This window comes from Salarias fasciatus, chromosome 17 (assembly GCF_902148845.1).
Source record: "Salarias fasciatus chromosome 17, fSalaFa1.1, whole genome shotgun sequence".
Classification (NCBI taxonomy): domain Eukaryota; kingdom Metazoa; phylum Chordata; class Actinopteri; order Blenniiformes; family Blenniidae; genus Salarias; species Salarias fasciatus.
Genome location: NC_043761.1, coordinates 10,614,865 through 10,637,546, shown reverse-complemented (window position 1 = coordinate 10,637,546; position 22,682 = coordinate 10,614,865). Strand labels below are relative to the sequence as shown.

At 45.9% G+C, this 22,682-nt stretch overlaps 1 protein-coding gene across 1 annotated transcript; it reads left to right on the top strand.

Annotated features, from left to right (window-relative positions):
• The first annotated feature begins 337 nt into the window (after positions 1 to 337).
• Positions 338 to 21,431, top strand: prickle1b (prickle homolog 1b). Its single transcript, XM_030113359.1, has 8 exons — positions 338 to 547; positions 14,466 to 14,660; positions 14,760 to 14,873; positions 16,327 to 16,464; positions 18,382 to 18,585; positions 18,682 to 18,868; positions 18,981 to 19,967; positions 20,054 to 21,431. The coding sequence occupies exons 2-8, from the start codon at positions 14,478 to 14,480 to the stop codon at positions 21,001 to 21,003; spliced, it is 2,763 nt and encodes a 920-aa protein (XP_029969219.1). The 5' UTR covers positions 338 to 547; positions 14,466 to 14,477; the 3' UTR covers positions 21,004 to 21,431.
• The last annotated feature ends 1,251 nt before the right edge of the window (positions 21,432 to 22,682 follow it).

Sequence of the window (22,682 nt, the reverse complement as noted above, 5' to 3'; positions counted from 1 at the left end):
AAAAGAGTATTTTTCACATTTACTGTGATGTTGCTCCCTGGTGACACTTTTTAAAAAATGAACTTTACTCGCTTTCAGTAACGCACGCCTGTTTAGATATACATTATGCTGTCTGCCTGAGTGAGGAGTGTGTGTGTGTGTGTGTGTGTGTGTGTGTGTGTGTGTGTGTGTGTGTGTGTGTGTGTGTGTGTGTGTGTGTGTGTGTGTGTGTGTGTGTGTGTGTGTGTGCAGGATGGGGAGAGGAGGGGGGACTGGGACTCGCAGCCAATCGGCGCAGCGCAGCGCTCTTGTCATTTCTGTGCGCTCCAACTTGGTGCCAGAGCTGCGCAGCGCTCAGCCCCGGTGAGCGTCTCTTCGGTCTCTCTCCATCTCTAACTCGCCCCTTCTGGTTTGGTCATGCACTAAGAAGCTACTTCTTGAAATTAACTGAGGACTCAGAACTCCTGTAAGCTGCTGCTGCCCTCCCGGATGCCTTCACAAGCCTGATTTTATCTTTTGCTGAACGGAATATCCAACTCGCTCCCGCACCGACCGTTTCTCCTCAGAGGTGAGTGTTTTTCTCAAATGTAATAATTTTACTTCAACAGTTTAAAGGTCGCAAGAGTTTCTTTACTAGTGGAAGATTTCATTAGATCACTGAAAAAAAGTCAGATAAAAGACGCAGATGAGTTTTCTGAAGCGCCAAAAAGATCAAGGGGTGCTGAAATTTGTCTCCCTATTACTTCATGTGCTGAATCAAAAAGAAACAGGGTTAGTAGAGTTTCCCTGTGACATATTTCCCCGAAGGAGAAGCGAGAGAGAGAGAAAAAAAGTGAATCTGTGGCTGAGTCGGGGGGGATTTTCTCTTGGAACGCCTGTGCGTAAAGACGCACTTAATGGAGGGTTGCATTTTGGTTTCCAGATGTGTGAACTCAGCTGTTGCTTGTCACTCAGGTGGGCTCTCTGGCTTTCTCACTCGGCCCCCTCGACATATTTTCTTCTCCCTGTGTCTCTGTGTCGGAGTTCAGGCGGAGTCTCTTGAACTTTTTGGAGACGCATCAGTGTTGACAGACCACAGCCCGAACCGCAGAGCGGAGCCGCACCAGCCTGTGTCCAGCAAATGCACTTTTCACATATAGTCGCACAGAATTCTGAAATGTGGTTTTCAAGACAGATGTGAGTTCTTTGAAGAGAATTTCAGAAACAAACCAGTGAAATGAAACTTTTTTTTTAAATGTCATGTTTGAATATGCAGAGTTTGAACTTAATGCGGAGGAAAATGTGGAAAGAGCATCGGATTAAAAACCCTACAGTGGCGTGTTGAGGCAGCTTCTCAGTGCTGTGTGATCTGTAATGAAGCCAGTGGGGGCACCTAGTGGTGGGACGGAAATGTAAAGATGCTGCAGTAACTGCTTTGCACTTTTGAGTCATTTCAATCAAACTAAAACTAAAAGCCTTTTGACTGAAAATCAAAAGAGTGCACGAGAAATGTTCTCCCCCCCCTGTGCTGAAAGTCTGCCTGTGAACTGTTTGGAGTCGGCCAATCCTGGATCGGGGCAGCAGAGGATCAGGTGACTGATGTGTATTCCCCTCTGTGGGGGGCCAGTCAGCCAGACTCTCTTACACTTTGCTGGGGGTATACACTCTGCAATTCTAAGCCTTTGTTAATGAGTATGTATTTGTCTGTTCCTTGTCTGTGTGTGGCACTTGGTCTAAAGTGCCTATTACTTTCGTATGATTGTGTGCATGCATGCACATGTGTGTTATCCTGTAATACTGGAGAGAGAGAGGAAGGGAGGGAGGGAGGGAGGGAAAGTGGATGTGTTTGGACTCAAGAGTTAAGCTGCTGTTAATTGGTCAGCCATTCGGGCCACATGGGAGAGTCAAGTCAGGCAGTAGCTGAAATGATCAGTATGTTTGGCTTTGACTAGCGCCTGCTTCGAGGTGTACAACCCACTAGCTCCACTGCAGCTTTTCTCTGCGATTCAGATCTAGCGTTTTCACCGACACCAGAGCACAGCCGGCCTCAGCAACAAGCGATGATATTTCCTTGACGTCTACAAATTTTGAGTCATTTGGATGAAAAAGGCTGGATTTGTTTAAACATGCGAGGGAGGAAACGGTTCTGGTTACAGTGGATGTTAAGCAGATCTTGAAGAGACGACCCAGCAGAAGACACAAATGTCTTATTACTAATAATTGCGTTTCTAGCTTTGGCAGAAGAATTGGTTACATGATTCTTTTCTTTCTTTTTGTCACTTTGTTTAAATGAGAAACTTTATTTGGGATCATTTCAAAATAGACACGTTCTGGCGTCTTTCAATTACACGTGTGATGCTCCATCGTTTTTCTCATATGTAACCCAGATTCTCCTTCTCCGGTGGGGTTTGAGTGCCAGAGAGGAAATCCAGCCTGGAGATTGTTTTGATATTGTTGGACCCTCTCCTGGAAAACCTTTTCGCTCAGTAACCGAGGGTGTTCTGGATTTAGAGCCATTGGCTCCTCAGCTGAAACACCTCATCTGATCACAGCCAGTTAAGCTGCTTCCAAAGCTCTCGATGTTCTGCCTTTACGTTTCTTCTATTGTTTCCTCAGTCAACGAACAAATGAAATCCTTCTGGAAAGTGGTTGTATTAATGATGTCTTTCTGATGGTTTCTTCTGGCCTTCACGCAGCATTCACACACTTCTTGTGTCTGTTTGACTTGGAGCTAATAAGAAACATGAGCACGAATGTGAAGCGTGTGTGTGTGTGAGTGTGAGTGCGTGCGCATCTGAGTGTGAAAAATAAATAAAAAAGAGAGACCTCCATCTATTAGTAAGTCAACACTGTTCTGTCTGTGCGGCTCAGTCAGCCTAATACCCAACACCAACATGTGTACACACAGGAAAGTTTGTTCTGTCATACTGGAATTAATCGAGTGTGGGGTTGTGTAAATCATTCCAAACCTCAGAGAGCACACCCTCTCTCCTTCTTTCTCTCTCTCTCTCTCTCTCTCACACACACACACACACACACACACACACTTATTTGTATATACACTCAAGCTTGCCAAGCAGCTATCCCCTGTAGTTGTGTGTGAAGGGCCAATTACCGGACTGGAGGAGCAGAACAGGGACTAATGAAGAACAGACTCAGGTAACTGTCTGAACTTCTCGTGGGAAACACCCACTTTTAACATCATTAACTACATGAAATTGAAATACCCATCATCCAATGTCAGAGCCGAGGCAGCAGTCCTTCAACGTTACTGGTGATCCCTGCGCTCGCTGAGTGGTTTCAGACCAAACCCTGCAGGCCGCACTGGCTGCACAAGCCTGGTATTATGGTCAGCTTGTGGGGAGGAAAAGTAATCCAGAGCTTAGAGGAACATCAGACGCCGAGTAATGGACTTCTGAGACGGAGCTGCACTCGACACCGCGTCAAAACGAAACAAAAGTCGCCCGCGGCACTTGCTAAGCCCGCGCAAACGCCGAGGTGCCGCTCCGGGTTCCCGACTCGTGCCTCGCCAGTGAGAGTCGATTCGGCTCCAGCGTAATTACCTATACACACAGCTCTATTTGATGATGATTAAAGCCACTAACACACACACACACACACACACACACACACAGATACACTCAGCGGCCCAGACACCGTCAGTCGCCAGCCGCAGCAGTTATGGGAGACATTAAAGGTGATGATTATTAGATGATAATAATTAAAAAGCTTTAAAGCTCAAGCGAAGGTAAACAGTACAGACAGGAGCCGAGTCGCACATGGGAAGACAAGATCGCTGTGAAACAACCTCGTAATTATTCCCAGTCAAAATGACCACCCCGAGGCACAGCACAAATGATAGCTTTCAGTCGTGTTTTTGATTGGAGAGACATGAAAGGTCTCCACGGCAGATTGCGGGTTGTCATGCGCTACATCAGTCATTCCGTGTTGCTGTTGTAACACCGCGATCCGGCTAATGCCGTTTTCGGTGAGTTTGTTTTGAGTTTGCTTGGAAATCTTGTGTTGTGACCTTCCGTTTCTGAAAGGATGCGGTGACACTCCGGCGGTGACATGGTGATTTTTCACATCAGAATGTGGTGTTATTAATTGGCGCCGGCTGTCTTTCCATAAATGGAGCTGTTTTTGAGAGAATGACAGATGTGAAAAGCGTCATGATTGTACATTTTATTCATTCTGTCAACGTTATTTTGGAAAACTGTCATCTCCCTTGTCTGAACTTGTCGAACTTTATTCTCTTGAGACGAGACTGATTGTCTCCACTCAAGCCTAATCAGGAACAACTTCCTCCTCACCTTCCTGCACCGATCTTTCTCAATTTATCAAACTTGAAATGTCACCGGATGCTCCACAGAGAAATAATCGCTGTCGTCCAGCTTCAGACGAGACATTTAGAGAAAGAAAGATACGAGTCACTGTTTCGACTGAGTCGATGTTGCGTTGGGTGGTCTCCTGTGTCTGCGCTATCTGGCAACGTATCTCCATGTGGCCTCGCACTGTCCCGGAGGAATACTCGCCTCTTAATTGATTCTAAAGGGAAATGGCTTTATCCAATCTGATGCCACCCGGAGTCAGGAAATGGGCAGTTGCGATAACTGCCGTGTGAGCGAGGGAGGGAAAAGCTACAGATTATTAAGAAACTCAACAAAAACTACACTTTCGCTTATAACACTATAGGTATTGTAGACTTGCAGCAAATAATACATTATAACTAAAAGAAAAAATGAAAATAATTCATTTGTAGGTGCTAAATGTGTCTTTTCAGACAAAAAAAAAAGAGTTAAAGAGTTAAAGTGTCTGAAACGTCTTGGTGTTAGCCCTTTGCTGTCCTTGTGCGGTCTGTTGAGTCACCCAGCCGTGGGGTCTCTGCTTCAGATCGGACGGATTCCTCTCCAGGAGATGAGTGCTGCAACAGATATCCACTGATAGAGGTTAGCTGATGAAAGCTCGGGGGCTTTCCGCTGAGTGCTGCTTGTCCCAAAACAAACACCGATTTGACTGTTATGTGTGTTTTGATGCTTTTCAGAGTGAGTGGTTTCCCTTTTTTTTTTTTTTTTTTGTTTTTTCTGGCCTGAGAAAAGGAGCTTAAATTGCCACAAGCATTAATGAGGTGGTAAATAAATGTCTTTTGTGTTTTTACACAAATGACCCCAAAAAACTCAGACAGTTAACTGGGGGCTTAGGCATTCATTATCTCTCACCAGCCACCCGTAAAATACAGCATGTGGGGTCTTGTTTGTGTGTGTGTGTGGGTGTGGGAGTGGATGTGTGTGTGTGTGTGTGTGTGTGTGTGTGTGTGTGTGTGTGTGTGTGTGTGTGTGTGTGCATATGTTTCTATTTATTCAATACTTTGCATGTGTCTGTTAGGGGAGCGTTTGCTCGCAGTCTTCAGGGTGCAGGCCCTCTCAGCCTCTCCCCTCTGGGGTCTTCCAGACATCTGGTTGTGTGGACGGACAGCTTATATCTCCCAGTAATACGTGCTGTTAAGCTGCTGGGAGCCTCCGCCGTGCACATCATTACACCCCTCCTCGGGCTTTGCTCGGAACGTCGCTGAAACCCTATCGTTTGGTTCAGAGGGGTACAAATATGCTGTATATCCTTTTTTTTTATACTACTTCCTCCCCGGTTCGTCTCCCATCTGTTGCAGATTAGTCCTGGGTGTGTGTTTAGAGAGCAAAGCCTGTCGCCGAGCGGGACTGATAGTAAACCCAGAAGGTTTTAGTCAGAACTGTCAGGTAGGTCTGAATTAAGAGAGAGGCCAACTGAGGATATGGCTGACTGAAAGGGGAGCCAAGGGGGGTGTGTGGGGGTGTGGGGGGGGGATAGTGGGCTCCGAAATTACACAGCCAGCCCACCAAACGGTTCGCCTGTTTACCCATGAACCTCAGGCCCGCCACTCGAGGGTCAGTGTGGAATGCCGGCGGCGGCCGCTCGGCCAAATTCGACCACAGACCCCGGGAGGGGAGAGAGAGAGAGAGATAAACGCCCAGAAAGAATGGCCCGTCCTGCCGCTTACCCTGCAATGGTGAGTTTATTCAAGCGCAGAGCTTAAAGCGACTTTTATTCGATATCTGTTGCCCGATTGGGATCCAAACCCGCCGCCAAAACGTTCAGGCTCAGCTGATAGCGCACAGCTCCTTCGCCGTCTTCCTCAATCACGGGCTCGGTTAAACCTGCTTAAAGTGAAACAAAAAAAGGCTTTAGTAATGTGCCGTGACAGTAAAGGCTATATGGTTTCACACACACACACACACCCTGAGAACTGTGACAGTCCATGAAGGCCAAACTGCATTCTGGGTGCCCGAGGCGGTGAACTTGGTCAGACCCGTTTTTCCCAGCTCTCGTCATGTTTTCAATGCAAATTCATGGAAAAGTGAGGGTGGTGGTTGTGTAATACCAGTTTGAGTGTGTGTGTATGTGCGTGCGTGTGTCTGTGTGTGAGTGTGTGTGCATCGAAAAGTGTGTTTGTCTGTTCCGCTTGACTGATGTCCCATCCCTCCAGGGTCCTGTCATTAAGCCTCTGTGTACACAACCCCAATCCCTGGCCTACATCTATCTCTTATGCCAAATTCACAGGAGACACACACACGCACACACACACACACACACACACACACACACACACACACACACACACACACACACACACACACACAAAGACTTTCACATGCTAAACCTGATGCAACGCTGCTGCTTGCCTTGCATGGTATGTCATCATACATGCCTGTTTTTATGTTTGCTCTGCTCTCAATCTGTGTGTGTGTGTGTGTGTGTGTGTGTGTGTGTGTGTGTGGGGGGGGGGGTTGTTGGCTTAAAATGTGACACATCAGCTAGATGGATGCACTAATTGGAAGTGAGACTTCCTGGAATGGCAACAGTTGGGCATGATAGTTGACTTTACCGATAAAGAGGCCAGTGAAAACACAGCTTGTGAAATGTTTTTATTGCCACTGGAGTGTGTCGCTTTAATTTCTCCCTCAGTGTTTTCTTTTTCTTTAGAAATCATCTGTAATGATAATAATAACACGCTATTTGTCTGAGTTACAGCATGTCCTGGGCGTTATTAACAGCAGCGGACGCGACACTCGAGCCGGTGCCTTTCTTACCGGGGGGAGTCGAGCAAATCAGCCGCACATTTTCCTGTCAATAAGTACGAGACGTTGTGTTTCTTGGCGTTTTTATTTTTAACTGCTATCGCCTGCTCTTTCTCGTTGGCCGTTCTTTCTCTTCTGGCGAAGGTAATTTTGAGAGGGCGCGTTTGTCTGAGGCAATGTGATCGCAGCAGCCTGGGATCTTATTAAAACACACACACACATACACGTACACACACACACACACTTCTTTCAAATGTCCTCTGGCTTTTATTAAAGGAGGAATGCATCACTTAACAATATCAAATTAGACTTGGATGGGATGCACAAGACTCCCTTTTCTCCTCTCCCTCTGCAGCACACACGCTGAGAACTACGACGATGCTTCTATAGCCGACTTTAAAGGTGTTGCTGTTTGGAATATAGTGCTTTTTTTATTAGAAAACTCAGTTTTTCTTTGAATTTTCACTCGTCCACACAGTGTTGATTTAAAGGTAAGCTATTTTCGCTCCTCTCATATCAAATTAGTGGGGACTCATCCGCGTTGATATGCCAAACTATATAATCATTTTCTTGATTTGGCAGATCAATGTTAACATGCATGTTTGAATAGTGTCCAGGGTGTTCTCCCCCTTTCAGCACCCTGCAGTGCTGAAGTGGTTTAGAAAATGTATTTGCTGATGAGCAGAAACAAAGCGTTTGCATTGCATACTGATCATAATGTCTCAGTCAGTCATGCATCAGATGAAGAGAGTGTGACTTGAAGCTTTGAAGCAATATACCTCATTAAAGTGGATTTGATTTGGTGATCATGTGACACTCACAGCTGCAACATTTCATGCTGTAAATGGATGTATTTTCCACAGAGCACGGAAGTGTGAAGAAATGCTTTTGAGTTGAAGGTTTGGCAACACAATTTAGCCTACAGCCTATACGGTACTCCCAGTCAGCCCATAAATAGTGAAGGGATTCACAGGAAATCCACATGAATGTTAGAATAATTGGCAACACATGCAAGGAAATAGTCAGACAGTTCGACAAATGTAAGGTGAAACAGTAGCTGCATTGATGCAGTGATTGTTTTTACTTTGCCACAATCTTTTCAAAATGAATACAAGATAATTAATAGTTAAAAAAGTTTTAAAGTGTAACTATTCTGTCAAACTTTATGTGACTCCACTCTTGACTACATTTTCAGTGCTTAAGTACTTCAGCATCACAAAGCTCAGTGGGAAACATCCTCTGCTCTAAAGGAATCTCAAACAATTCCGTGGCAGACCATTGAATAGTGGCTGAGTTATTTCACAAAAGAAGTAAAGAAACCCACAAGCAGCCTCATTACGACTTGAAAATAGACTGACATCAGAGTCTCATTTTCTGATATAAATGTCTGTGAAACAAGAATGTAAATTGGATCCAACCCCCGCCGACGTTTCCATCACAACTGACAATTTCCTGCACTTTATAGCGCCTTTATTGACAATTCCGTTGTCCCAAAGGTGTGTCGGTAACACCCTGCCGTGTTAACAAATCTCAGCGAGAGGGTTTTTTTTTTATGGTTAGAAACTTAAATTACACTCGGCTGGGGAGTGTCAAGGAATATTAACACTGATCTGGCAAGGCCGCTGCTGAGCGCTACTTCCGCAGACTTGATATGCAGCGGCAAGCCGAGCTGGTGGGCCTTGTTAGCGAGGCCTTAAGGATTCATTTCCTGGTGTGAAAAGCTGCTGAGAGGCGTCTGTCAGAGTGAATAGGGCTGAATGGGGCTGAGTGGCGGCCTCATAATGGATACGATCTGAGACGTGGAGCTCAGGTACTTGTGAATGTGAATGGGATGAATGTGTCGGCTAGTTTGTCACAGTCGGCGTGTTGGAAGACGTATTAGCGCACACTTTATCTTCCAAAATCAGAGGGATTGTCATATGCACATTGTTTCCAATGAAGACGTTATTTTTGCATGCATTTGCATTTCGCACTTCTGTAACATCAGGAATGTTCACAGTTTCCATTTAGTCGTTGCTGATTTCCATTGTGAACAACCAAACAAGTGTCTCCTCTGATATTTGCATACTCGGCCCCTTCTTGCCTCCTGCCGATGGAAAGACTCCTCGCAGACTCCAGGCGTGAACGGCTGTTATAAAACAAAACAGAGAACGACGCTGCTGGAAAACAGCCTGTTTGTTTAGTAAGACGGGCCCTCCACAATAAAGGTTAGGAAAAGGTCAAATTACCAGCCGGGTCGTATTCCAGTATAAAGATAAGCCGTGCAGCCAGGAGTAAGCGTGCCAGTCGTTATCTGGCAAGAGTGTGTGTTCGGTCAGTGTGTCGTCTAGACTTTCTTGGGCTTGGATTTCAAAAGGCAAAAGGTTTGGCCGAGGACGGGAATTGGCACTCCAAAAGATGCAGAGTTTGACAAAGAATTGAGAGACTGGAAGCGTCTTTCAGGCTCGTTTGAGGATCGTATCGGGTGCATGTAAGAAATGCAGATAATAGTGTGGTAAAAGGCAGTAAATGTGGATTATGTTGGAGAAGGACCTTTCAATTGAAAAACGTGAGTCCGGCAATGCAGAATAACTTTTGTCATGTAAATGACCTTTTTTTTTTCTAGAATCTGTCTCTGTGAACAGGACCTTAAAGCCGGTTTTCCTGCCCTTATAGGGGTGAAAGTTGCTGAATCATACTGAGCATTAATGCAATCCCTCCGTTTGTGATTTCTGCACATTAGCGTAGCATCCACTAAGCATCACGGGTCAAAGGTCACTGCATAAACCCTCCATTAGTAAGCTCCTCTTCATCGGCCTCAGACATGTGAATGAAACCGGGGCAGAGTGATAATACGACATCCTCAGCTTCTAACAGCCATAAAGACTGTAATGTCCTGCATTAAAACCCTGCTGTGGAGAACTCGGTATAAACACCCACAGCTTTACCAATCCTCCCCTCTCGGACGGCGCCGGGGAGCAAGGTCAACTGTCCTCATGTGCTTTCTAAAGAACCGTAGGCCTCTGGCCACAAGCCCAGGCCCAGTCTGAAAAGCAGATATCTGCCTATTGTCTGGAATAAAGCCACTCATCCTCAGACCTGTCCTCTATTCACGCAGAGGCATTCCTCACCCACCCTTTCGGGTGTTTTCATTGTCTGGATTAAGTGCTTGTTTTTGTCAGAGAATTGGTGTCTTTCCCCTCTTTTGAGGATATCTGGAGTAAAATGTGTCGAGGACTTGCGCAGCACAGCCAGATCACCATCTCATGAAATTTAATCACATCTTTATAAGGTTAAGCAGATTTTTTTTTCTTCTTCTTTTTTTGAGGAGCAGTGCCAAGACCCCTGGAAAGGTTGAGAGCTTTTCTGAAAGGTTCGCCCTCTGACTGGATTGCCAGGCTCCTCTTGTCTCGCCTTTCAACTTCAAATATGCACTGGCACGCCAAGAAAGACGGCCGTGTTGGCCGAGCACATAGGCGGCCTCGTCTCTGAGCACACAGAGAAACTCTCTCTCTCCACCTCGCTCCGCTAAGCTAATTACCTCACCGAGCCGTTTCTCATCTGTAGCAGGTAATCTGGCATGTGACAAACAGCGCTGTCGCCCCCCCCGTGTGAGTAACCCCGTGGGGTTGTCAGAGGAGAGGCCTTTGTCCGCCGGACAATCGGGTAAACTCATTTGTCATTTCCGACTCTTTAAATGACACCCTGGTTGCTTTTCGGCCTTTCACAATGACTGATGGTGTAGCTTGTCCAAATAAAGCACGCCAAACTTCCACACGCTCTGTGACTTTGTTTTGTAGCGACGCTGCGGCTTCACATTTTAACGTCTGGCGTTTGCATCTCTACATCTTTTGGAGCAGAAACTCCCGAGCGGTCTTTCTGGAGTTTCCACCGGTGAAGCGTTCTCCGACAATAATGTCATTGTGATGGGCTGAAGTGAGAGATGAGGACGGAGGACCTCTCTCCTCTCGCTCATTCAGATCCTCAAAATAGGAAGGGGAGGGGCGGGGATGTCAGCGACGGGCCGGGGAGACGGATCCGCTGCGTGAGAACCTCCTCAGATGGATGAGGAAGCATGCTCCAAATTTAACCGCTGACACACTGAGGCAACAGGAGTTTTATTACAGGCTAGATGCTTTCGTAAGTTTCAGAATTTGGAATAGTCTTTCATAAAATTGCCTCAAAGTGATATGAGTACAATACGTGCCACTTGAACAATGCTAAATATTAGTGTAAGCTGCTCCGGGCAGTGAAACAGTTTGTCAGCTTCAGATTTCCTAGTTATTGTCTCGACGCTGTGGAGTCACTGTTCTCCTGAAATTAAGCACTATTTTTCCTATTCTGAGCATTCTCAGTAATTTTGAGGTAATTGATTTGCTTGCAGATTAGAGGAATAAGTAACCTCTGGCTCGCTCTCAGGAGTCTTGCTCTGGAGGTTGGAGGAAGGGATGTGGAGATACGGGAGACGGGGGGGTGTTGACTTGGTTGTGTGTGTTTGTGTGTGTGACTGAAGTGCGGTGGCAGGCGATTTGCTCTGGCGGGGAGGAGGGGGGGAGAGAATGAGGGAGGGGCCGACAAGGCCTGGCTGCCCCGAGAGCACTCACTCACCGGGATCAGAGGGGCTGCAGATAAAGATGTCACGTCTTGGCCCTCCCATCTCTCTCCGGGCCTTCAAACTTTTGAATTGTCATGCGAGATGCTAACCATTCGTAGAGAGAGAGCGAGAGAGAGAGTCTCCTCTGTGCTGAGGTTGGGGCTTTCAGAGGCAGAGACGTTGGAGGGGGGAGGAGGAGGAGGAGGAGGAGGATTACTTCTCCTCTGAGTGGGATCTGGTTCTGATTAGTTTGTGGATCTTCGGAGCTCGATGCTGCAGAGCTGGAGTGCCGTGCACGTGCAGCCAGGGGATCGTGGAAGAGAAGGAGGTCTTTATGTGAATGTGCAGAGAGATGCTTTCCCAGGAGGTAAGACACGAGCACATGTAGTGTGTACTGTTTTAAAGCTCTGCTGTGAAGAAAAAAAGAAGGTTTTTGTGTGTATTCCGTCATCTTGTGTCCGTACAGTCCTGACGTCTGCACAGGTGGTCTAGCTCCAGCTGTGCTGGGTCTCCCGTGCACCCCCTGACACCCATTTGGCCCTAAAATAACATTCAGCAGTCTAAGAGCAATGACCTCAGTCTTTGAACTCCACTATTTAATAGTTTTTCTTTGCAAATCCCATGGTGTTTTGGAAAAATAAACTTTGGGGGGCTCGGTATTTTGATTTCTGTCATTGAAATCAGTGGCTGTTGCTGTTGTGCCAGTTTTATTTCAATAAATGTGTAGAAGTCATACCTCTCAGTAAACCAGGAAGTCTTCCTGCCGTCGGGGTGGGGTTATGGTCTTTTGAAAATGCTATGTTTGACATTTCTCGATGAAGTTGAGCCTCTTTAAAAGTGCCATTTAAGTGCGGGGGTGAGGCATGCATGCCTACATCTGGCTGGTATTTACACAGACCCGATGTCGGGACTCTTTAAATGCCTTTAAAAAAAAAAGAGAAGTTTCCCTTTTTAACCCCCCTTAACCTCCTCCTGTCACGTCTCTACCGCGGCCCACTTTCGGAGCAGGAATAGGTTGGACGTTTAGATTTTTGTTTTCGACAAAGACGGCCATTGTGTTACTGCCAGGAGGTGACATGGTGAAATGTGAGTTGCTGTGTGTGTTGGCTCAGGAACCTGCAGTCGCCTTCTCCCCGTGTCTCCCTTAAAGACTGTCGTTCTTCATCCTCTGCTTTAAGCTCCTCAAATGGGAGGGTCGGCTGCTTCACTTTCAAATATATGAAGCTAAGATGTTGTTTTTTATCCATCAGATTAATCAATAAAGAAACTAACTTGTTGCCATCTTTTACAAAAAATTGAAATCTCAGAAATATTTTATTTGGATCTATTTTGATGATTGTGAAATTTGGGAAAAGACTCCCAAATATCATATAAACAGTCGCGATTTCATTGGAATTATTGAAAGTGACTTTATCCAAACACTAACTGTGCTTAACCAGGTTAGATGAGATAAAGCGAAACAGTTCAAGAGAAGCTTCTGAGTGATAACATTATCTGGCCCCTCCATAAAACCTGATAGATTAGTCACTAAAGAACAAAGCGACGCTCAAATACCCTTTTGTCCTGTGATAAGAGCCGTGGTTCGACTTTTATCAGAATTTCTAATCTGCGTTTTCAGTGTTTTGACGCCCCAGGTTCATTCAACTGTATGCTAATTTAGATAACGCTAATATTTTCCTTGACTTGTTCTTAGGGGTCAGCCACGTGGCCGAGCCGTAAGATTCCTTTTCAAGTTAAATGACAAAAAAAAAAAATCTAAACCTTCGATTGGTTGAGATTTTTCAAAAGGTCACAAAGTTCAACGCGCCTCAGCGCTCTCTCTCTCTTCCCAGTGGTTTGGTGCAGTGTCACAGGAAGTGGCGATCACTTTGCACAAGCTTTTGTCTGTCTGAATTTAACCGACTGCTTCAGCGGCACAGCTAACGGGCATAATTACCGGTCGGCGGAGGCTTTCGAAAGACCAAACCCGTGTCTGGTCTGGAGGGCCAGTGTGAAGTCCCTGGAAATTTGCAAGTCAAAGAGAGGCCGAGCGGAGCGGAGCGGGGCCGATGAAGAGCGGCTCTGTCAACACCTCCAGACCAAAGCTCCGTTATCAAGCTGCCGGCGCTCTGAAGAGCACGGCTGCTGAGATAAGGAGGCTACTGCTCCAGGCGGGGGACGCTCCGCGACGAGGCCTGCAGCAGGCCCGTCATTATCTCAGAGTTGTTAATAAAGTACAAGCAATCAGTTTTTTCCTATGAATCGCTTCACAAAAAACGGATTCACAGAAGTGCAGGGATTATTGAAGAAACAAAAACAACAATTACATTTAAACTTTCACTATATGTCATGTTTAGTTTCGTAGCAGTAGCCTTGTAAAGTGTTATTTTTATCACGTCATCTTTGTGTAAAGGATAAACAAAGGATTAGTTGACAATAATCTAATGGATTAAAAAAAAGTGTTTTTTAATTTCTGTCAACATGCTTTTATTTAAAGGGGATTTTCTAAAATACTGAGGAGAAACTTTTTTCTTCCCTCTGTGTTTTTTTTAAGCTCTTCTTATATTTATTTATCCATTATGCTAAATTCTCAAAACACCATCAGGATAAGTGAAATTATTTTGTTAATAAGAATTGCAAAGAGGCAGAGATTAAAGATAATCGACTCATTGCAGGCACCTGTGAAATTCAGCAGAGTTTAAGTCAGTCAATATCTGAGCCAGCCTGTGCCAAAAACGCAGACTGCAGAGCTTTGTGTGAAATAAAAAACAAAACACAACATACAGAGGAGGATCAGGAAGTGAAGCGCTGCTTCTATAAATGTGACTCTTTGTCGTTGGCAGCGTCTGTGTGTGATGAACGTGGAGCACGGCGAGCGAGGCCTCCCGCCTCGAGGCCCCGACATGATGGAGCCTCGCAGCGGGGGAAAGATGGGGAAGGTGTCTGCGGGCTTCCAGAGGAGCTCCACCTCGGACGACGACTCCGGGTGTGCGCTGGAGGAGTACGCCTGGGTGCCGCCGGGACTCAGACCCGAACAGGTAGCGACACAAAAAGGACAGGAGTGGATCCAGCCAAACGCTGCTGCTCTTGAATGAATGAGAACGTTTTTCCTCTCATTGATTTGTCTGAATCTCCAGGTCCAGATGTATTTCTCCTGCCTGCCAGACGACAAAGTGCCGTACGTCAACAGCCCGGGAGAGAAGCACCGCATCCGACAGCTCCTCTACCAGCTGCCGCCGCACGACAACGAGGTACAGATCATGAGGGAGGGGATGATGGGGGAATGGATAGTCTGCAGTAGGGAGATCTGGATGGCTTTGGGCAAAGTTGGGTAGCCCCTGAATAGGACTCACACCACAAACCTTGTCACTTTGAAGTGGGAGTGCGAACCACTGCACCACCTTTGAACAAGAATCCTCTTGAATGAATACAAACACATGAAAATTTCATGAAACCCAAGTTTTCTTGGTCCCAGCACAGTTCTCGTCCCTCTGCTATTGTTGACTGGGCTAAATGGCGTTCTGTGCTTTTTGTACGGCCCCGTATTCAAACTTGCGGTTAATTCGCGTGTTTTTCCATAAGAACTCGAAAACAGCACGGCCGGTCCAAGGAGAGGTGTTGTGTTTATATTAGTAAAGACTATAAACCACACGCTGACAGGAAATATTTATGAGCACTTTTCCAGTTCGGAAATTGTCTTTCCAGCTGTTTACACAGGGATTTTAAACATAGCGTTTGCCAGTACTCCACTGGGCGCTCCTCCAACTTCCGCCAGCGGCTCTACTTTGCGTCGCAGTTCAGATACATTTTGGGGGAGTGGGGGGCAAACGCACCTTGTGGAAACTGTTTGAAGGGAATGAATGAATGAATTAACAGTATCTAGCGAGAGGAACCTTTTGCCAGCGTCCGAGTAAATGCTTCCCAGGGTTTTCTGCAACAATAGCCACATTCCCTCAACCCCAACAAAAAGACCCTCCAGCGACAGTAAAGCAAATACCTGCCTCCTCTGTATAGCGGCCTCATGGCGCGTAAACCTTTCACATCTGTGTTAATAGAGTTTACATTCGGAGATATGCTGGAGGGTTATCACCGCCAGGGAGGGAGGGGGCGGGGCGTTCCACTGACAGAGGTGGTCTCGGTATACACACATGGCAGACGCACAATAGGTACGCCCGGCGCACACAGACGCGGTGTTTGACTGAGCGGTTTTATGACGTTTGTTGGCAGACCCGCTGGTCGGCGGGGCGAACTGCCGGAGGATTCCTTGCGTAATTGTGGTTAGGAGGGATAAGCGCTGTGTGCGCATGAAAGGAAAAGACAGTGAGTGTGTGTGCGTCGGCTCGCACACCAGCATCGTTTACTGTTGTTTAGAGAACAGCCGAGCTGGTTGTTAGGACAGTTTGGGCCTTTTATCTGAGCCTTCATCACCGTCTCTAAACAAAGGGGATGGGTTTGTGTATCGCTCACGCCATCCTTTCAACGCAGCCTTGAGGGGAATTAGCTTTAATTAAACCCTTTTCCAGCCATATATGGACTTCGTGTGATACTCTTCCCTAAACTTGCATGCAGGGATGAAAGCTTGACTGTCATCAGTATCGAGCGGGCGTTTAGACGATGCTATTTTTGCATTGTCCTCCGAACTGTCTTCGTTTGTTCTTCATTTTGGCAAGTCATCATCCTCTATTTTTTTTATTTTTTTTTCAGGTGCGCTACTGCCACTCTCTGACAGAAGAGGAAAAGAGGGAGCTTCACATGTTCAGCACCCAGAGGAAGAGAGAGGCGCTGGGGAGAGGGACGCCGAAGATCCTGCCCCGGGCTCTGCAGCACACCCGCTGTGAAAACGTAGGCGTCGCTTGTGGATATCCTATAAAGATTATAACACGAGGACACACACACATGCATTTATGGACTTATGGAAACCACCTTTCTTTCCATCCGTGCTCATATAACCAGTCATATGATAATCTAATAGGTACAAAGAAGCCAACTGGAGGGTCTCGTGTTATTTATATCGTGTGAAACCAACGCCCTCTATCCTTTCCCAACACATGGCAGCCCGAGGCGCGGCTCTGATTGGCTAACGCCGAGGTTTTAATCACGGGCTCAAACCTCCTCATTAGGGCCACAGAGGAAGCTGGGAAATTGGGAGGCTCACGTTTAAGTCAGGCGTAGAAGCCAGTTCCTCGTGAGGAATTCAACCAATTTCCTGCCGACCATCTACTTGACAGCATGAAAAAAAAAAATGCACTGGGTAATAATTGTTTCTTGCAAAGAGTCTTTGTCCAAACAAATAGTTCTGATTTTACCCCAAATAATTACATTCAACATTGTGTGAGGAAAATGCATTCAAGGTATTTCGCATTGTGGCTGTAGTCATCGTCGGCCATCAACAAACACAAAAATGGCAGAAATCCTGAAACCCTGTTTAAAACACGTGAATTCATGATGATCTTTCCAACATGATGTCCAGGCGAAAAAAAAAAAAGTTTCATTCCATGAAGCATAAATATCGGTGTCGAGTGTCTTGTGCCAAAATCAGCTGCGTCAAAATGAGTGAACGACATCCGCTGCCAGGCTTCTCTAAGCAGCAGATGAAGCACAGCCATGTTAACGCCCCTCCAACAGGCAGATGGAGTCTTTCACCACTCAGACACAGATGCTAACATCGCAATGCAAGGTCATCCCGAGCTGACTCAGGACACACACAAACACACGCATTGTTAGAGATGCTTGACGTGGAGGGGATATTTACGCATAGCCTCTGCAAACACGCGCTGTTGTCGCCCGTGCTCTCATGCATGCACATCCGTAATTTATATCGCGAAGGCATTTGGATGCACGTACACACACACACACACACACACACACACACACATTCAGTCACACACGGGTCCGTGCATACACTTTGTCAGGGTCCTGTTTCCTGCCGCCTCGACTTCCAGGGACACACAACACCCTTGTATCCAAGGCCCCTGTCTGCCCACTGGTAATAATGGTTAACAGCTGGGCATGCTATCCTGCCACTGCCTATGGGAGTCTCAAGAATCTGCTCAGTTATATAAAGACTGCAGGTTCAGACATGCACTGATGATCTCCTCAAAGTCATTCGATCTTTAGGCTCCAGGCCGAGGCTGGTTGCTTTCTGTTTAATATTGCACTGTAAAAGAATTCACTATTCAGTAAATAACGATGCTAAAAACAACAACAAAGAAGACCCACTGACTGAAAGACTTTTAAAAGCCGCTCATTTAAAAAAAAATACCAATTTGGATGTATTTTTTGTCTAAAAGTGTTCATGCAAAGTTGAGTACTGACTAATGCGTAATCTGTTTTGAAATGAAATGTTTGCATTTGTTTCCTTTGAAAGAGCTCATTTCAACAATCATTATCATGATTGCAGGATTTACTGGTGTGTTTTTAAGGGATCATGTTCCTTTGGAATTTACAGAAGGAACACCTGCTGTTTGGCTTCCGACGCATTTCGGTAGCCGTGCAAACAAAACAGCAGATGCATATTCTGATGAGTTATCGTGGTAATCTCTTTTATTTATGCTGCATTTCTCATGGGTCACGGGCAGCAGCTGCATCCTATACTAATGCAGAAATGTCTTGTTCTGTTTTTATCTTCCTGGTTTCATCCTCAAAGTAAAATTTGATCGCATAAGCAAGGTTTTATCCTTGATCCCGTGACTTATAGTCTTCATTGTAATCCACTGAAATGTGAATCTCATGGACGTATTTGTTCTTTGTGTTTGTCAGTGTTGTGGCAGCATCAATGGAGGGGAGATGGCCATCTTTGCCTCGAGAGCGGGCCCGAGCCCCTGCTGGCACCCAGCATGCTTCACATGTGCCACATGTCAAGAACTCTTGGTGGATCTGATCTATTTTTGCCAAAATGGCAAAATCCTCTGTGGAAGACATCACGCAGAGCTTCTCAAACCAAGATGCTCTTCCTGTGACGAGGTTAGTGGTAGCAAAAGTGTCACTGCCGACTATTGTCGTATTTTTAAAAGACTGTAGTGATCCCCGGAATTAACAGGAGAGTGTGTTTTTGTTCAGATCATCTTTGCAGATGAGTGCACTGAAGCGGAGGGTCGTCACTGGCACATGAAGCACTTCGCCTGTTTCGAGTGTGAGACCATGCTGGGGGGACAGCGGTACATCATGAAAGATGGACGGCCGTACTGCTGCGGGTGCTTCGAGTCCCTGTACGCAGAGTACTGTGAGGCCTGCGGCGAAAACATAGGTGAGTTCTGTTTGAGCTACATCATTTTTTAAATCACACTGCTACTGTTGTTAAAGGAGAACACCCAGGGTTATAATGTGAATTCCCTCTTTCCTTTCACACCATCCCTCAGGTGTGGACCACGCCCAGATGACCTATGAAGGCGTACACTGGCACGCAACAGACCAGTGCTTTTCTTGTGCCCAGTGCAAAACATCCTTGCTGGGCTGTCCCTTTCTACCGAAACAAGGCCGCATCTATTGCTCAAAAGCATGCAGCCAGGGGGAAGACATTCACACCTCGGACTCGTCTGATTCAGCATTCCAGTCTGCCCGCTCGCGTGAATCACGGCGCAGTGTCCGCATGGGGAAGAGCAGCAGGCCTGCTGAGCAGTGGAGACAGTCACAGCTGTTCAACCCTCCAGCCACTGTCCCTTCATTTGACCGGAAGTTTGGGGACGGAGATGGTGATGGTGACATTGACATTGTTGGACACAAACTTGGACACCTGGGCTTAGAGGAAGAGAGGTTCTGGAGAGAGCGAGAGGAGCAGGATGTCGGGGGAGAGGAGGATCCAGAGGAGTGGGCACAGCACGAGGATTATATGACTCAGCTCCTACTTAAGTTTGGCGATCGAGACATGCTACACCAACTTCAGCAGCCACCCCTCAAGTCTCCCAGCCCTTCCAGTGACAGAAACAATTTAGTAAGCATGGCTGATCCCTGGCTGAAGCCTGATACTACATCTATGGGGATTACAGCCTCCTCTCCATCGCCTGCCAGTCCGACCCAGAGTCAGACTTCTAGTCAATCTCGAGCCAACAGTCTTAGTCCTGGACTGATAAGCAAAAAGAACCTGCCTGAAATGTACTGGGCCCAGTCTCAGGATGGATTGGGTGACTCAGCCTATGGAAGTCATCCAGGTCCTGCTAGTGCCAGAAAGATACAGGAGTTGGAGATGGACCAAGAGCCGGACCAGTCTAGTGCAGGAAGACCGCCCTACTGGCCAGACAGCAGGCAGTGGTATGAGGACTCCCTCGAGTGCATCGCTGATGAGCTGAGGAAGGTTGAAAAGGGAGTTGGAGACTCCATGGACTCCCTGGCACTTTCAAATATCACTGGTAAGTAGATCGCCGGTTGATTAAACTGAACTATGCTTTCCATCAATTTGATGTTGAAACAATCTTTTCCTGTTCATTTCCTTTAGGTGCATCAGTGGACGGAGATGGCAGACCTTTAGTTTACTCTCTTCATCCCATGCAAGATCCCTCAGTGCTAGATGGCTGTGAAAAGATGAGCAACATGGGAACCTTTAATTCATCTCAGCTTCACCACAGTAACAACTCTCTCAACCTCACCATGGACAAGAGAGACGGGGAAGCAGTAGAGGAGGTAGTGTTGCGAGGAGGCACACCGGGAGGACTTTGCTCTTTGTCCCCACGTTCAGAAATCCTCCCTCCTTCCTTTGTTCATGCCCCAGCTTTAAGGAGGAGCAAGTCTCAATCTAGGCCTCCTCAGATGGTCAAGTTCTCTGAGGATACTGTGGACAATGGATATAATGATGGGTTTGAAGTCAGTGTCAGAAAGCATCCCATGAGCGAGAGGCCACAGAGGAGAGCATACCGTCCTGAGGAGGTGGGCAGAGAGAAAGTCCGTCCGTCAAGCCACCACGGGCGGAGTAGGCAGCACCACCACAGGCAAGGCCGACACCACAGGAGCCGCAAAACCCGCTCGGACAATGCCCTTCACATGGTGCCTTTGGAGAAAGCACAGAGGCCATACGAGCCCCAGCAGCAGGGCCTGGCAAACCCAGCCTCCGTGTTTTTACAGCATCCCTCAAACGGGCTACCTCTTGCCTACTCCCAAACTCGATCAGACTACATGCTCCGCAGCGCAATGCAAGGCGACCCACGGGGCGAACGCTTTATGGGTCTCTATGGAGACGAGGACGATTGGTGCTCTACGTGTTCTTCCTCATCGTCAGACTCCGAGGAGGAGGGCTATTTCCTGGGTCAGCCGATTCCTCAGCCTCGGCCCGCTGGGCATTACTATGCCGAGGACTACCCAACACGGGTCACTGCATACTTCCCCCAGAGCAGCGGACCACACGCTGGTCGTCGGAAGAGCCATCGATCCAAGAACTGTATAATTTCTTAACAGGGCAGGATGTTTCCCATGAATCTGCACTGCACTACGTGATAAAGTCAAGATTTCTTAAGCATACTGCACAACGGTTTACAAAGATTTAAATATGAGTTTTGGAAGTTATCAACTATACTTCAAAATGCATATCATATCTGGACTGATAAACAATTTGCTCTGTAAAAATTATAGTTAGAAAATCATCTTTGCATGTGTATGAATTAGGCGTAAATACGGAGTCATACTGAATTTTAGCACCAATAAGATGCGTGGACAAGTAAATATGGGAGCATCTTTCTAGACAAGCACAGACCTAAATTATGTACAAATGACATTGAGATATTAAAGTTGTTCATCCGTTTCTGCTTTTCCAATAGATCTTTGAAAATGGCTTGTGCTCAGTTAAAGGTTTTTGCTGCAATATGTTTGTGTGCATTAAAAAAGGTAAATGCTGTTGTACACAAGTTGATAATTAAAGTAGGAAATAGAAACTAACCAAATAATTATTTAATGCATAATAATACCGAATGAAAATGTACATACTAAGTTAAGATTTTAATACTGGTATTTTTATATCCACAGTTGAAAGAAGTGTTTTGTTTGAAGCTGTTATAGTCGATATTTTAGCCGAAATAAAGAAGGTGCCACTTTATTTAGTGACATGTTATTCAAAAACAATGTTTTCTGCAATCTACACTCACTCATTCACGCAGTTGCTACAGATTTCATGTAATGCAAAGTAATATTTTCCCTCTGATACAATGACAGCGTTATCTTGATGCAAAGGCTCTGGCACTACCATTAAAATGTTGCACTGGATATAATAAGTCAATGTTTTTGTCTTCTATTGCCAAATTTTGATGAGCGTGTGCAATTCTGAGCTGCCGTTGACCAGAACAGAACCTTTTGTGGCCCACTTCAAGATGTTAATGATCTTCTTTATACCTTGGTGTGACAAGTGGTTCGTTGAGTTACTGTTGCCTTACTGTCATTTACAACCAATGTGGCCAATCCTCCCTTAAACGGAGCAGCATGTTCCTGAAATACGGAACCCATCAGGGCCTCGCCACACTCATCCGTCTCTTAAATGACCTTCCTTCCTCGCAGTTCCACGTACGCCTAATGTTACTGCTGATTGCATATTCAGAAGTCATGAATATTAGTGAACCAACTCTAAAAACTTTTTCATTTTTCATGTTGGGACCAGCTGTCCAAATGCTTTGTGATGTAAAGGCGCTTGTAATAAATATTTTTCTCCAGAGCTTCAAGAGTCCTTTGTTTTTTTGTTTTTTTTTTAGTTTGGAATTTATGGTGATATGCACAGAATATTTTAAACGCGATTTTTAAACTACAGAAAGGCACCGTGTTTTAAAAGACAACCATAATGCGAACCTTTATTAGAAATATTTACTGCAACCTTGGGCCATGGCCAGTTTAGTCGAGAGCTTTGTTTCCATGTGCTCCAGGCGCACAGGCTTTGTGTCATTTTAAAAACAATATAAAGTTTGTAAAGCAAATTGAACGACAGGAACAAAAAATAATAATAATCTGGCAATTCTAGTCAGTACAAATTCAAACAAATTTAGCAGCACCATGTTGTATCTGACTGCTACAAATTAAGGATTTATAGAACTTAAAAAAAAAACAAAAAAAAAAAACCTACAAAAAGTGTGATCATACCAGAGAAATCAGTT